Source organism: Athene cunicularia, assembly GCF_003259725.1.
Source record: "Athene cunicularia isolate RWA chromosome Z unlocalized genomic scaffold, athCun1 chrZ_part1, whole genome shotgun sequence".
NCBI classification, from domain to species: domain Eukaryota; kingdom Metazoa; phylum Chordata; class Aves; order Strigiformes; family Strigidae; genus Athene; species Athene cunicularia.
In genome coordinates, this window is record NW_020799142.1 from 10192796 (window position 1) to 10210139 (window position 17344).

Below are 17344 nucleotides of genomic sequence, written 5' to 3' on the forward strand. Positions count from 1 at the left end.
GGCCGAGGCCGCGCATAAGAAGGGCGGGCGGCAGCCGGCGCCGTCCCTCCCGGCGGCGGCAGGATGCACCATGAGGAGCTGGCGCCCCTGCAGCGGCCCCACTATGGCTGTGAGTGGGGTCGGGGGGAGAGGGGGGGGCGCTTCGGGCCGTTTTTCTTTGGTTTTGTTGGGTTGTGTTGTTCAGGGTTTTTTTCTTGGTCCCCCTCCCTTGCTGGCCTTCTCGGTTTAATATTAAAGAGGAACTGGAGGGAAAATAAAACCCGCCCAGCAAACTATTGCAGTGCACAGCACCCCAGTTTGTTTTAGGTTAGCTCGGGGCGAGCTCTGGCCGGGTCTTGAACAGGTTTTCATGGGGCTCGGTTTTGTCCTGAAACTTTCTGAATGGCTTATAGTTGTAATTCCGCATTGGAACTTGGGAATTTTAGGTCAGAGCTTTGAGCTTTAACTTTGTAACGCGTTCTGAGAGGCATCGCTTTGGGTTGTAACTTTGTAACCTGAATTGTGACTGTAGCTTCGGGTCGTAATTTTGTTACATTTGGATTATGATTTATGAATTTCGGATTACAAAATTAAAACTTTGATTTCTAATTTTATAACTTCGTTTTACAACTTTGTAACTTTAAATAATAACTGGGGTGAGGCGAGGAGCAGTGCAGGTACCAGGCATCTCTTTCTAGAGGAGGTGTATTTACTTCCCAAACCTGTATTTAAGTACAGCCTTGAAGCGCCTTTCCTCACCCTGCTGCCGGGCTCTCTCAGGATTGTTGTACCACGCTGGGATTCTGTACCGGGCTGTTCTTCCTCCCGGTTCCTGCGGGCAGAACCCTCAGTTTTGCAATCCCTGTAAGAAAGGCCTCTGATATTTCAGGCGCTGCGAAATGTGAACACGGAAATTATTTGCAAAGTTTACAACCACCCTGGCATCCTGTGGTCTGATGAGCAACTTCACAGGTCTTACCGTAGCATCTTTGTTTAAAACTGCTTCAGAAAGCTCTTTTTTGAAAGAAGCACAAAAGCCCTTGACAATGTAAGGGGCTACCTCACTTCCACCCAGGGCAGACAGAAAATGTGACGCATGGCAGAGAGACCTTCAGCTTGGAGGATGCTGTGCCCTCCTGAGCACTGACACCTGCCAGCTGGGGCAGTCTATGGAACCTGCCTGTAGGCTTCATTTTTTTTATTTGTAGTACTTAGTAGGTGGATGAGAGACTTTCTGAAGGCATGTTCACAGTTGTCAGTACTGATAACATTTTTCAGGGTGAGTTACTACAGATATACTCTGAGTGCCCATGCTAGCATGTTAGTAAAGGTGAATATTTTGCTTATGAAGCCAACTTTCCAGTCATTTCAGCTTGTTATGCCATTGCTATGTAGTAGGGCAGTGTCCAGGCAGTGTGCCACATGGTGCTCCCATCCCAGGTTGGCATTTTGTTTACTTGCCTGACATGCAGAAATTCCTCAAATGGAGGTGGTGTGCCCATCAGGCCTGTAGCAACAGGGGCTTTCCTGTGCGGATCTGCTCTGGCTGGTATCAGAACGTGCAAGTTTAGACATATGGCACTTACTAGTCTGCTATAAAGTCCAATATGGTCAAATATGAGGCTTTGACTTAAAGCAAAGGGCTCATCCTTTGGGCTTTGGTTTCTGCCTGGGCACTGAGGATAATTTACTTTATTGCCAGAACTACTCAGAGTATGCTAAGAATTTCAGGCCTTATTTATTGTGGGAAAATAATGGCCATGTTAAGGATGCTGAATATAGTCTTGAAGATGTGGTCTGTCCTCTCAGTATTTACACTTCAGTATGATAGTTCAGAGCCTTTTGCTGTAGGGAGAATTTTGGGTTTTGAGCTGTAGCCACTCTTCTGGTATTTGGCTTTCTGTCTCAGGGACAGGAGCAGGTGAGAGCATTTTTCTTGGTTTTTCTGACACCACCTCCTCTCTAACAGATGCTGCTGGTTTGCTCAGGCTCCAGTGGTTTTGTCCTTCCCTGAGTGAGGTCTATGGCTGCTGTACCATACTGCATCCTCTTGAACATTTGAGATAACATTCCTTTCAAGGGACTGGGCAAAAGCTCCTCATATATGCCAGGTTGATGCTTACATTTTTAAGAAAATACACCAAAGAAATCAGTAGAGAACTCCATAAATCATTTAAAAAAAAACAAAAAAAACCAAAAAAACAAACAACCAACATAGCCTTGTCTGTAGTGATAGCACAATTATGTGTGCATGTTTTGTTTTTTAGCTTGCTTCTAGAAAATCAGATGTTTTATCTACAATGTATTTGCCTGCCATCTGTGGAGAAGCATCTTAAAAAGTCAAAACAGAAAAGTCTCCCTAACTAGAAAACTTACAGTAGCATTATCTGAGCTCTTATGAAGCCCATCATTAGTTGTAGGTTCTCTAGATAACTAAAACTACACTTTGGATCACTGGCAAACAGTTCCCTATGTTGAACAACACATCTATGCTGGATTTCCTAGAAGAGTTAATAAATTGTCCAAGTAAGGCATTCAAACTGTTAAGACTACTTGCTTTAGAGACCCAGTACACTTTTAAACATTTAACTTGGACTTTTGACTTTGGCTTCCAGCTCCTGGCACAGTTTGTGTGTTGCTCTGAAGAAGGTTAGCATTTTACTACCATAATTCTCCACTAGGAAATACATGAACCAGTGCATGGGTATCAGTAGTTTTTCATTGTGATAGTGAGAGAGGAAGCCATATGCAAATCTTGGCTATGTTTTGTAGCCTGATGGATACCACTGGGTAAGAATATGTCCCTGAGCATATGACCTTATAGCACAAAGTGAGTAACTGGGAAGACATATCCCTAACTTAAAGACTAGATTTTTCATTACAAGTTTTGCTGATGCAGTAACTCGAAGATATGCATCTAGCAAAAAATCTTAGAGCTGATCATTTTCATCTTTAAATTCAGGAAATAGCTGAATGAAACCAAACAAGAGGATCCCTTTCTGGGTGGGTGCTAGTTCAGGGTGAACATGGCTCATGGGAGAAACCGGAGCTCAGAGCAAAGTCCAGAGAGTCTTCTCTTAGCTTGTTAGAGCCAAAGACTTGTGGCTCCCTGGACCACTTATTGAAAGGCTCCTCCAATTCTTACATGTTGTCAATAGCTTAAAGATGTGGAAGAGATTTTTGTTGGTGCTCCACTGAGTCTTTCAGATAGTAATCTCAAGCACCAACTCAAGTGAGATCATACAAATACAAGGAAGCAGTTTATACAGCAGAAAATGTTAATGGACACACTATAACTGAAATTACATAGCTTGCATACATTTCCAGTCTGGCTATAGCTGCTGCCTGTTTTATTTCTCAATCCCAACACAGTCAAATGCAGAGGTTCACAAAACTGCAGAGAATTGTGACTTTTAATACAACTCAGGCATGAGTCATTTTTACAACAAAAATGCTTGGTGTTGTTGAAGATTATAAAGAGAATAAGTCTAAATCTTGAATGTGCCTCACAGATTAAATGTGGATTTGAACATAGGAAGAAAGCAAATCAGTCAGTGGTGTGTCTTTGAGAATCCCTTTTTCCTATTACTCTTAGGTCCTTTATAGCTAGTTCTCCCTGAAACCTGTGTGCAGAAACAAATACTTCACTTTTCAAGAAATGTCTGAATGGCTTTGCTGCAGTTTCAGGAATGTAATAAAACTACAGTAAGTGAGGCCATCCCATGCTCAGAGTAGCTGAATTAACTAACATATGCCCTAGGACCCTGTATACCAAGTGGGAGAGAAACTAGATGCTTCAGTATCATCAAACACATCTATCAGAGACAAGCAGCTAAAGAAGTCTTCATGTTTCCTGCTGAAGCTGGAAAGCCAGCTTCACTGGGCATAATAAAGTAAATATGGGGTAAACCTGACTTTAGTATCCAGTGATGAGGGTGTTGCTTGTATTTATGGTCCTGGCTCCCATGACAGCTTCTGCTTGGCACTAGGAGTTAAGAGGTGAGCATGAAGATTCATGAGGGAGGGCTTACCTGCCTGTCTCCACAAACCTGAAATGAAACACAGCCTACACCTCTATGAAACTGCACCTAGCTTCTTTCTTCAGCAGGATGTGAAAGCTTGCAAACTGGTGGCTTTTTGAGAAACGTTTATTGTCAGAAACTATACATCTCTCTGCATGTCTATTAAGCACAGGGAAACAAATGGCTGTTTTTCAGTTTGAGAGGGGAAAAAATATTTTGGTAAGTTTCATAGGATTTTTCTAAGTGGAAAACATATGGGGGTTTAAGTTGTTGGGGGGTTTGGGGGGTGTGTGTGGTTTTTTGGTTTTTGTTCTTTTGGTTTTTTGTGGTTTTTTTTGTTTTGTTTTGTTTTGTTTTTTAAAGGCTTAACTTTATCCTACGCATATATATTGTTTTGGATGTATACGTTCCTGTAGTACTTGTGGTTTATGAGAACACTTTTCTTCTCCTTTTTTATTGATGGGTGTAATTTGGCAACTGAATACATTGTTTATCTCTTCCACTCTTTTGTAGGTTGCTAATAATTAAACTGCTGAATAAGAGCTTGAAAAGTTTAACTGTTTTGTTTAACCAAGTGCACATAATTCATTTGATAGGAGTGGTTCTCCATGTGCCATTTGTACAAAGCAGGCTCATCTCTCCTGAAGTTTCTTGGTAAAGAAAGGATGGAACTATGTTACAGCATGCTTAAAACTACTTAAACTCTGTTGAAACAGGAAATTTTAATATTGTGCTGGAAACAGGATTTATAACACATAGGTGTGCTAGATCAAGTCCAATACTTGAGGCAGAGTATAGGAAGCATGCCAATTTGCATCATCTCTGTTAAGTGGTGTTTCAGTTACCTGGTGGTTCTCTCTCAGGATTTGCTTGATACCGTTGCTGATTCAAGCTGACGATGATTTACAAGGAATAGTCTTACATGTATGGTGAAGAAAAAAAAAAAAACCCAAACCACCAACCTGGCAGTGATAGGCAGGACTGGTGGGTCATATTTCAGTGGAATGATAAGCGAGTGTGCTCTCCTGTGCTCTACTCCTTGCAGGAAATAATTAACCTGCTGTGTTTGCTTCACTTGTTCAGGCTGTTTCCGTGTGGTTTTGGAACAGATATCCTTGAACTGCCACATGTTGTGGAGTGAAAGTGCAGAGGCTGGACAGGGGAAAACCAGTGCCCACCCGGGCCTGGGGAGCATGGAAAAGGGATGCTTTGGTTTGGAGATCAGCTTCCCTGCTATACATCAAGGGAAATACTGAGTCGGGTGGTGTTCATACAAATTCTGTGTGGTTCCTAAATACCTTTTGAAATGTGTAAGTAAATGAATGACTATTAAGACCCTGTGTTGGTGTCAATTTCAGTGTTAAATTACTGTTTTGTTCAAATGAGTATACACTAGCAAGAAACACTTACCTGGAAGATTTATGTCAGTTCTTTGTTATTACTTACTGCCCAAGTTAAGAGGTTGGCCAGGTATAAATTCTTCAGGAGTCAGATTCAAGGAGCACCTTAGAGCTCTGACTCACAACTGCTGGCAAACCACTGCCAGCCCCTAAGGACCTGCTGCCTCAAGGTGTGGTGCCTGCCCCACCTGTTAGCCAGGCTCCAAAGCTGGCAGAATCTACTGTCGTTATCCCAGCTGCTTCTTTTGGCTTGGGTGTATTAGGCTAAGCTGTTTGTGGCTTCAGCTAAAGTGGATGATGAAGGACATTGTCTCTGCCAGTCCTCCCCTGTGGGACTCTGACCTACTTCTTTTGAAGTGCAGTAAAACCTCTTGTGGCATCTAGCAAGGTATTTAAACTGATTCTTACCAGGCTCCAAAGTCTGAAGGGACATATGTAGTCATGCATGTTATCCATCCTCTACTGGCTGTCCCTCCTGAAAATTAAGGGTGTCTTCCAGTGTTTGTGCTTGATTTGTAAAGCTCTTCCATACACCGGTGACGTTTGCATGAATGGAGCCTCATAGCTTCTAGGAGCATAGAACAGGTTAATCCAGGGACAGCTGAAAAGGGAAATGCCCAAACCTTGTACAGAAATGTGCTTCATTAAGGCAGCCACTCTTTCACAGAGTTGTAATGTCAAACTATATGCCAGTAAATGTTTTACTTGTGTTTTTAAAGGCATGTTTCAAAGCTGTTTGGGGGAATCATAAATAAGTGCAGGGGATATCTGTGTCTTGTTGAAGTGATGAGAAATAAGGTAAAAAGATTGAAAACTAAACAAGGACATGGGTTTTCTTTGCCAAAACCACAATCCTGTATCTAGGGTCATCTTCTTTCATGACAGAAATTGCTGGTTTTAACTGATGTTAATGACACTGGGATCCCTGCTCCTGCCTTGCTGCAGACTGTTGCAACTGGTGAGGTTTCAGCGGCCTGAATTTGCCAAGGTGTCTTCAGCCATTCTGTCAGGCTGCTGTGGTCTTCACCTCTATCCAATGCTCATATGATGGCATGGAGACCTAATCTGTCAGGAAGCTAATCTCTCTTTGCAGAGCTGATTTACATTGCTGGATTTGCAGTTACTTCTGGCCTCTTCAGGGGCTGGCTGCAGATCTCACAGCTGTGCCTGTCAGCCCAAGGCGGGGGGGACTTTCTGGCCAGGTGGGGCCGTGGCAGCCAGAATTTAAGTGTGTTTAAATTGCTCTGGAACCGCACCCTGAAGCTGTGGTTTCATGTGTGCTTTCAGTCAGCTCTGCTGCTGAAAGATGCAACCTCAAGTCCTTCTATGAGATTATTGTTGGCTAGATTATGTCCCTGGTCTGGTTTACAGCACAAACCCATGGGCATGTCTGCCAATATAATGTAGTAGCTGGAGCAGGGATGAGCATAAGTGGGGGAACAGCAGGTTGATTTAAGTTGTGTTAGTGCTGCACGTAGAGATCTGGAAAAGTGGGGTGACAAAATGTGCAGGCAGCACATGAGTGTGGACTGAGGGACATGGGAAGGAGCTGTATGAATCACTGTAGTCTTCCCGTGGGTGCCTTCGCTGTGGTGCTGCTGCCACCCTGGTGCCCTGCCTGTCAGGGCTGGGGCTGCTCTCAGCTCTCATGCTGCCCAGAGAATTTTGAGTTAGACATGGTTTTGAGGGATTTTTCATCTCTAGTGCTGTAGTTTCATAAATCCATAACTGTCAGTAAAGGCATGACAGTGTCCATCAGGCGATGCCACAGCAGTAAAATTATAAGCAACTGTCTAAATACTAGACTACTTCTACAAGAAAGTGAAATATTTTCCCTATGTAATGTGAGATTCAAGATGCTTTTCCAACCCTCTTCTGCTGGTAAAACTACTCTTGACTTGCAGGGCCTCAAAACTGTAGGGATGAGATGTGACTTGTGGCATGTGCTGCTTATTTCTCGAACTTATAATTTTTTGAGCCCAACAGATTTACCCAGTCAATAACTGGCTGGCCTTTGTTCAGTGGCAATCAAGTCTTAAATTCCATATGTTCTCAATACAGTATAGCAGAATAAATAATGCATTGAAATATCAGCATGGATATGTGGTGGTGTAACTAAAGAGGAACATGAAGGAGGTCTGGGGAGAGCATGGATTATATTTAGATGAATCTGAGACAGAATTCTTACCAAGGAAAAATGGTCAGCTGTTTTTACAAAGTCAGGCACAATGTAAATTTGATTTCAGTACATCTGAACCCAGAAGTTATTCTGAACACTGCTTTTCAGACCACAGTAGAGCACAGATTTCTTCACTGTGACTTACTGGAGGCTGGGGGTTGAGTTAGCGTGTGTTTGGCATTTGAAGTTGCATCAGGTGATTACTGAAGGTGGGTAGACAGTTTACCTGCAAAGATTGGATGTGACTGCCTGCCACTTTGAATCTGTATCGCCTCTGACTATGGTAATGATGTTTAACAAATGGGTTAGAATGCTCCCCAAAATACACAGCTTTTATCACATGTAAAGCAAGCTCCTTGCTTGTGCTCCAACTTCCGTCTTCATACAGATCACGAGAAGTAAAACCACGTGGTTTTGCTGGAGATTTCACTGATGTGAGTTATTTTAGAACAAAATGAGTCAAATTTCTTAGTATGGTGTGTAGTAACAGGCAAAACAAGGGCTGGTGCTTCCTATAACACTGAACCATGGCAATAATACTCAGCATTTTCTTTCTTTTTTTTTTTTTCTTTTTTTTTTTTTCCCCACACTTAACAAAATTAAGTTGCTCCATAAATGTTTATAGAGGCTTCTGATAAAGAGATGGATTTCTGTAACGTTGATCAGTATCATTTTTTCTAAAATTATGGCAGGAGAGTGTTGGCTAGTAGGCTGCCTCTGTCCAGGCTGCAAATGTTGTTCATTGACAGGCCTATCTGGACTCTCCAAAAAAGTATGAAGAAATGAGCAGTTGAGACTTTTGGGCTCCTAAAGCAGTAGCAGAATTGGTCTGCACTAGCTTCTTGGGCATGTATGAGATGCAAATATAAATCTGATCATGTTATTTCAATTTAATTTTCTCAATTTATAAAGTATATACTCTCTTGGAAGTTGATCACTTGCATCAGAACTGTAGTAGAAGGGTTCTACTTGTACTCACTCTTGACAGCCTTTAGTGTGCAGGCCAGAAGCAGAAATACTGCTGATGGACAAGGCTTGTTGTGACACTGGGTCTCTTACAGAAATAGTTCCTGTATAGAACAGGAATGGCAGACTCACCTGGACAAGATACTGCTGATGGAGTGGCTATTTTTTTTAGACTGCTCTACTCCCTGAAACAGCTGTAAATGCCTTATAATGAGGCTGACCATAGAGTACAAGCTGGAAAACGGGGCAAAGCTTGAAGGAAGAACCATTACAAGTCCTAGCAAAAGTCTTGATCTTTGAAGTAGTGCTTCAACGAAGTAAACAGACTGCAGCTACACAAATGATAAAACTCAGTGTTCAGCCCTTGAGCATGTGAATTTCCTTGATGGGTAGAGGCTTCAAAGCTTTGCAAACATACAGCTGAATTTGATGTTAAGTTTGTGTTGTTTGTACTATGGTTGCCATAACAGTGATCGAAAGATAGCTACACTTCCTTTATTGTAGTGGTCTTGGTATTGGTATTTCAAGCAGAATATTTGTTTTGAGGAGTTTACACAATGTGTCTCATATGCTCCTGATACTTTATTCATGATTGTTATTTAGTGTTGTCATTGTGGTTCTTTCATTAGTGGAAATGGATTCAAGTCAGGGAGAAAGCTGTTTTGTGTTTAGTACTTGCATTAATCCAAACTTTACTTTTTGCAGTGGGCTGTAGAGTAGACATAAGCAAGTGACTTGAAAAATTAAGTTTTTCAATATGAGAATGACGGAGTTTTGTGTCAGTTTAGAAGCAATTTAGAGCTAATACAGTTAGAATACTTGTGAGTGTATAATTTGTGTGAAAGCTTGTGAGTGCTGCTGTCAGTAACTTATTTCTCCTAACTTATCAATAAACTGAGTACTTCTATTTTCAGAACGTCTGACTCATTTCTTATCTGATGATTTTTGCAGTGATATGTACAATGGTAGATGTGTCGCTGTCACTCAGAGCAGCTTGGACTCTCTATTTAGGTATGGGATGTACTGAGTGAAAGGGTGGGGATTTGTCTGGTCTTTTCAAACCTTGCTCAAAGGTCTGTGATTAGAGACAAATATTTTGTGCTTTTTTTCTCTCTTATGGTTCTAACTCCTGATGATGAAGGAAATATAACTTATTACTGAGTATGTATGTAAATGAGAAATAAGTGCTGCAATTGTCCAGCAGCAGTGTGGGCGATTACTCCCTAAGCAATGTCTGTCTGCTCACCACTGTGCTCCCAAAATGACCTAGCAGGGAACACTGGGAGGAGGTTATGATGGAGCCAGCAGTGCCAGCTCCAATAACTCTGCAAGCACTTGCTTGTCTGCTGTGTAGCAAAGGGGAGCCAAACAGGTTTCAAGTAATAACTGAGGTAATTGCTGGTACAGGACCATCTCTGAACTGTTTACCTGCATGGATACACCAAGTTTGCCTTCTACCTGCAAGAATGTATCATCTCACCCATGAAGCAGGAACAAAGAAGGTGCATCGCCATCCCCTGTGGCTTTCTGCACCTGTGTGGACCAGCACAGTTGGCAAGGCCAAGAAGTTTTAGGGTTGTGAGCTTGTGAGCCTTATACTGCAGCTCCATCCTTTTTTTTTTGTAGCTCCTGTTTGTGCTGGGCCATCTCAGCTGCAGAAGTAGCTGCTGATTGCAGTGTTTGGAGCGTTGTTTCATAAGCAGCTCAATTGCCTTCCCAGGGGAACCAGGAATGTTGGAGGGAGGGCAGAAACCACAATAGTTCTCTCTGCCTCTGGGTGCCCAGAGGTCCTGCACATCACCTAAACTTACCATACCTATATGTTGATGTTCTGTATCATACAGCATTTCTTTACATTCTTGTGAATTTTAAGCATTTTTTGATTAAAATTGTTTTATATCATTCTATGGGTCTGTAGATTTTCAGATGTATTATCCTTTATGCTTAAGGTTTTTTTCTTTCCAATAAGATTTAAAAAGCCATTGTGGCTGTAAATCAAAGAATTTGAATTACAAACTCCAAAGATATTGAAAAAAAAAAAAAAAAAAAGTCAGAAGGAAATGTGTTCTCCAAGTTTAAGACTGCAGACCTCATGACATGCCTACCTTTTTTTATTATTATTATTATTATTATTCACATGTTTGTGTTTGTATCTTGAAGGAAAACTGTGTTGCAACACTTCAGGTGTTTTCTGGAGCTCCTTTCAGAGTACAGAGAGTGAAGCAGATTATTTGTTCAGACCTTGGTAGATGAAGGACTCTGCAATAGACTGGCTGGGGAAGAAGCAGGAGATAATGAATTGTCAAAGGATGAATTAAGACCAAATGTCAGGTCTGAGGATTTCTACACTGCAGTCTTTCTCATGGTGATTTCAAATTTACTCAGCACTTAAGTGATGCTCTTGCTTATGGCTTTTGCTAGACAGGTGTTTCAGTCCCCCTAAGTGTTATGGTTCAGACCCTAACTCATGTAGTTCTTGCCAGAGTTACTCAGTGACAGTTGGACACAGCTTTCTCCTCGGGTTCTCTTTGTATTTTACTCCAGCATTCCTGCTTGTCATCCTCCTTTACTGTTCTTTAAGCTAGACCTTACCACATTTGTTTCAACTGGTTACTGTAAGTTTGCTGGTTAGGACGGTTTTTTTATGTGAGCCTTCAGTGATCTGAATATTGAATCCATTTGACAACTGTTCCCTCCCAAACAGAATATCATGCTGGACTTTTTTCAGGAGATATGAGGGGCTCTTCCCTTCTCTCTCCTTCCCCCTGTCCCTGTTGTTCATCTCTTCTTAATTTCTCACAGCCAAGAGTAGCAACCTCCCTGACCAGCCTCCAGGTAGTAGGGATTTACTACAAGTGTATCTATAAATCACTGTACTGGTCTCCAGACTGTAACACAGATGAGATTTTGACACTTTCAAGACTGAAAAAGAAATTGGACAAGGTTCTGATTTAGCCAGAAAACATGTGCAGCACTTGCAGGATGTTATCTTAACTGGTTACTGTTTAAATTTTCATCAGTCTTTTGAATATCTACCAATGAACAGTGACAGTGACCAAAGCCCTTAGTGTTACACTCTTCCCTGTGGACTTCAGCTAATTTGCCTTTTGGTGAAGCATCAGTAGCTCTTGTCAGACATGTTTTGCTTCTTCAGTCCCTGGGATCCCCCTTTACCACAGTAAGCCTTTTACTTTATTCTGGTCCTGCATGTTGGCTAACATGTCTCCACTTTAATTACGGTGATCTTAGCTGCTGTCTGCACAGCAAAGCATCTGAACTGGCAGCAGTATAGGCATGCAATAGAACTGTGAGTCAACATGGTGTGCAAACAGATAAGGGGTGGACAAACATGAATCTGGGTTTCCTGCTGCCACCGTGGTGAGTTCAGTCTGCATCCTGCCCTTCCTCCCGATGTCTCCAGCCCCTCTTTCCTGTTCTTCCACTCTACTTCTGCAGTGGCTTTCTGCACTGTAGTTGATCTACATATGTTTATAGGTGGGGTTGTGGCCACAGGCAGCAGTGATGGTGTGATTATATATAACGCAAGTTGCCTTTGGGGTTCAGCAGACGGCTGTAGGAACACCTCCTTTTGCTAACTTGTGCCTCTGCTTCCAGCTCCTTGCATAGGAATGAATGCATTTCAGATGAGCTTTTCACCCTTTCTGGGCAATCTTCAAAGCATTTTACCCTCTGCAATCACTTCTTTTATGTAGGTGTGCATATGCATTTGACTTATTGATATAGCTGCCATTCTTTTCTGAGTAAAATGAAATATGAACTTCCTAATGCTAGAAATAAATTTGATGGCATTTGTAGGCAAGAGACTCAGCATTTTTCTTCTGACTAAAACCAATTATAGGGTTAACATTGAGGCGTGCTGAAAATGCTAACATCTATGTCTTTCATAGTTGAGTAGTGTATTTTACTAGTCTGACAGCATTAAACTGTCCTTTTCATTATTTCATTTATATTCTGCTTGTGTGAAGTTGAACTGAGCAGGTAAAATGTAAGGGAATGAAATCCATATGGCAAAATTTTGACTCTTTTATTGAGGATTATTAATGTATATTGCTAATAAAAAATAAAGTAATTCCAGTGAAATCAATGGAACAAATGGTAAATGTGTCAAAATTCAGGGAATTCAAGTCACAAGTTCTTTATTTAAGAAAGCAGTGAATATATAAAGCTGAACCTTTCACACTTCACTATTTGTTTCCTCATGAATTAACCTCTGGAGAAGGAAAGCCTGTTGGAAATTCCTGCTGGAATGTACAATAATATTTTGAATGCCTTGAGCCTCCAGTGATGTGCTGATCTGACCAACCAGCTTTTTCAAAAAACTGCTTTATTTTTTTTAGAGCCCACATGAAAAATGTCACTCTTACTATAAGTATGTGGAAACTAAGCAAACTTTCCAACCAGACTGACTACTTACCGATGTTGAATTTTCCAAGCTGCCTTCAAGTTTGTCTGTGTTGATGGCTTTTGGACTAGGCAAGTGGAGATAGGACGGCCTGTCAGGGAAAGAAATTGTTCACTGCTTCTTCAGGACCCATCAGGCTGTTTCCTTAGGCCTGCAGCTTTTATGAGCATAGACTGTGGGTTTGTTAGCAGAGTTTTAAGGTCAATTGCATAGCTCATAGAAAGAAGCTAAAGTTTTAAAGGTGTTCTTTGAGCACCTAAATCTTGGGGAAACCTGTTGTGCCTTGAGAGGTTACCAGCTAGCAAAATATGCTAAGATAAACAGCTACAATTTTGTTAAGGAGTTGAATGAAGTATTGCTGGAGACAATGAGACCAGCAGTTAAATGTAGGTGAAAGTGGTTGGGCAATGGGCTGATAAATTGCATTTCATGGTTGTAATTGTAGATGGGAACATCTGAAGTTAACTGAAACTGGAGTTGAATTTCATATGCTTCCTTCAGCTCCATCACTCTGTCTCCTTGTTCTCCCAAACATACAGGACAATTTTGCTGAAGTTAAGCTAATATGAACCATGTTCTTTTTCTGCAGAAGATTAAAGGACCCTACTAGAAAAGAGATGGCCACATTCTGGTGTCATTACGCAGTATGACAATGTCATAACTACTTAATGTCTTTTAATGTATTGTCTCTACTAAAGTCACACTTGATGGTACTGTAGAAAACTTGAGGTTTAAAAGTAGAGTAAAGGATATGTATGCCTACAAGAAAAATGAATGTTAAACATTCTGGAAGTACTTGCTGAATGTCAAAGCTGTCTTGTGTCCCTGTGGTTAAACAAGACTTTTCTGAACTTTGTGGGAATTCAGATATCTCAGGACATATCTGGGAAGTCCTTTCTGTGCTGGCACTCGACAGACTCAAATCAAAGTTTTGATTCTTAGCTCCAGAAGCTGCTGTTGCATCACCATCCCCTTGGTATGATAGTCCTAAGGTCCATGTACTGTAATAGTGCTCAGTCTCTGTAAATGGATGTGGTTGGACTTGTAGCAGATACCTAAGACAGAAATAAGACTTTTTTCAAGGAAGTGGGGGAGGAGAACTCAGGAAATCGAATGTACAGGAATGAGGCTCTGTAAGAAAGCACAAGGGAAATGCTGGTTTAGCAAACACTTTTACATTAGGATGTCTTTTTACTGGATTTCTGTTGTCAACACTCCCATGCTAATGGTCCTTGTTTTTTCCCTTGTTTGTACAGTGTCTGGCAGTGAGATCTGGTTTAGAACAGTGACCCTGTCAATTCTGTGTGAAACAATTTGTGAGAGCAAGTAATGTCTGTCTGCTGTCCAGAAGATGTGTGTATTTCTGTACAAAAATCTGAGCCTGCATGGTTTGGACAATATAATAACTAGATTAGGAGAGATATAACCATTTTTAAGGACGGGGAATAGTTCAATGTTGGAAACACTTGAAAAATACCATATTGAAGAGCCTCATAATTTAATAAAGGGTATTAGTCTACTATCTCAAGGGAATTTGCCCTCCAGGTTCACAGCTGTGTAGGTTTCCGAGTGCTTGCAGTTTCTGCCTTTGTCCAGAGCCCTTTCTTGGAGCAAATGGTCAGAGAATTGACTGAATTCCCTTAACTGAAGGGATAGAAAAAGGCTCAGGCCACCTGGTTTTCTTGTTGTTTAACATGCACTAGCTGCTTGTTACTGTGTTCTTCGACAGAGGAAGTCTATAGAAAGCTGTTTTGATCAGAACCGTATATTTTTTCATCCAAAGATAAATATCTTCCACCATAAAAATAGACCTACAGGTACTAAATACCTTAAAACCAGAACACCTGTAGTAAGTGTTTGGTGCTGTAAAGACATTTTTTTCTTAGTAGCTTATTGAATGATCTCTGTTCACATGATTAATGTTGGCATATTTTCTTCTGCTTATTTAACAAACTGTTGCATTACATACCTGCTAGTTGATATTGGGAGTGGACGCCTAGGAATTAACTCCTGTTTCTGTAGTTTTGTTTTTTCTGACATCTGTACATGTAATCCTGTCCACGTATTTTCTAGCTGCCTGGCAGTGCATTAAGCTCCTACCCCACTGCAGTGAGGGCAGCTCAGGTAGCAGAGAGTCTAGCTCAGAGCATAGACAGCTCAGACCTGCTCCAGTTGGGGGGGTTGGCTGGTGCTGTATTGGTGCAGTAGCAGCACCTGAATTGCCAACCTAGGAGTGATCACAGAGCTGAACTGCCCCAAGCAGGCACTCCTGGGGTAATGAGTACCTTAAAGTGCAAGTTTTACTAAGAATAAAAAGATGACAAAATAGTTTTATGCTCTCATAACCTAAGGTTTTAAGTCACATTGACCATCTAAAATGCAACAAGCTTCTTCGGAAACTAGAGCACTGAAGTGTGATGGCAGAGGTTTCACTTTGTCAACTCATCCTCACGATACAGGCAGTTATAAATGGGATGCTGACTAGAGCCTGTGGTACCAGACTCAGCTTTCACCACGGCTGGCTATGGCTAGCAAAGTGTCAGTAAGGTGTTTCTGTGCAAGAACGGCTCAGGTTCTGGTTTTGTGTTTGTAACTGCTACAGGTGTGGCTGATTTAAATGCTTTTCATTGTGCTAATACTGGGTATATGGGAATGGGCTCAGGTGGAGGGGGGAGGATAAACAGTACTTGCAGAATTTCTCACCCCTGGACTGCACCACTGCCTTGTCTACTATGTGGCCAGGACAGCACACAGCAGGGACTTACAAATGTCATTTAACTAATGTTTAATTCAAATACTCTGGTGAAAAACTTTTATTCCAGCATTTTACAGTATTTACTCATGTATCTCTTTTCTTTTCCCTCAGTCCTGACCTTACAAATTCTTGTCTGTCACTGTAAGAGGATTTTGTTCTCTCCATTTTCTACTATATTCAGTATATTGACCTTCCCTGTTATGGTGCCAAAAGAGCCCTCCTCCTTGCTCATGTCTCACTTTCCATGGGGAAAAAAGTCTCTGGTGACAGGAAATTGAGGGAAATAGGCCCTGGGAAATAAAAGCCTCTTTTTTCTATTCCTTCTTCAGTATAAGAAGTCTTTCAGGTGTTTGCTACAGACATACTTATTAAAGGCTCTGCCTGATAGAAGCAGCTATGTGCAATTCTTGAACTATTGCAGATAGTTGTATGTCTGAGAGCAAATGAATGACCAGGAAGCCTTAAATGCTGCTGTAGGTGTTGCAGGGTTTTTTTACAGCCTCAGGTTTTTGACATAAAAAAACCCTGTCTGTTTGGAGAATTGTTATGTTTGAGGAACTTAGAATTATGCCTTGTAAATTGCTTCATAAATTTACATTCAGGAATTAAACCAAACATTGTGTTTCCTTGTATGGTCTTTGGCTACCTATTATAGAAATTTCAAGTATAGCTTCATTTAAAAATACAATCCATGGATTCATAGGCTCATTTGAAATATTAGGCTTGTAAAACACCTCTTATTTAATGTAATCTCAAGTATAAACACTAATGGGAGAGATTCAGTAAGATCAGTATTGATGTAGATTATCTTGGTGACCCTGGGACCTCCAAAATCCTTGCCACGGTTGTGATAAGAGGGTTAACGTTGAACTTGGCAACATTTACACAGCCAATACTTGTTCTTAAAATTCTTGTGTAAACTGAACATATCTTATGTGAACCTGAAGTTCTGAATCTTTCCAGACACTGTTAGTAAGGTCATGGCTCCAGTGGCTCTTGCACACCTGGGTTGATTGTTAGTTTCAGTAATTATATTGCAGATTCAGAAATGGTGGCCCTATTTCTGAAAACTTGCTCAAATTTTGAAGATTAAAATGCTTTAATGTTGTCCACTAATGCTGAGTTGGACACAGTAAATGCTTTCTGTGCCATGTTGTCTGTAGGCACATGGAACACCTTGGGTTGTGTTGGCACCCCTGTGGTCAGCAGCTGACAGAGCTCCAAATATTTGCCAGCAACTGCAGCTGGCAAACTGGATCAGGGCACATCAGAAAGTTTTTTGGAATCCATAACCAAAAGCCAAATATCCACTAGTCCTAGCTACTAGCCTTGCCTCTTCTGTTTTTTCCATGATGGTGGTACATGGGACAAATATTTCAGCCCAGATGAGGGTGGATATAAGTGCAATATGTCAGCTGCTGAAAGAAAGATGCTCAAGTCTTTCAATGAACACTCCCTGGTGGTAAACAGACATATTTATTTTTTTTTGTGAGAAATATGTGGAATGAGAACATGTAGGAAGTTGTTACTAGTGACTTTATTTCCATTGAATCAATTGTGGGAAGAATTTTAGACAACTGCTGCATCACACAGAGTGCCAGAATGTCTCTTTTTGCATTT

At 41.2% G+C, this 17344-nt stretch overlaps 1 protein-coding gene across 5 annotated transcripts in view; it reads left to right on the forward strand.

Moving 5' to 3' along the window:
* The first annotated feature begins 21 nt into the window (after positions 1–21).
* The window catches only part of IQGAP2 (IQ motif containing GTPase activating protein 2), a 130975-nt gene continuing 113652 nt past the window's right edge, over positions 22–17344 (forward strand). For all 5 annotated transcript variants that reach the window (XM_026865383.1, XM_026865386.1, XM_026865384.1 and 2 more), the window contains exon 1: positions 22–109. In XM_026865383.1, coding sequence (XP_026721184.1) covers positions 64–109 — 46 coding nt within the window. In that variant the 5' untranslated portion in view covers positions 22–63. The remainder of the gene's footprint in view (positions 110–17344) is intronic.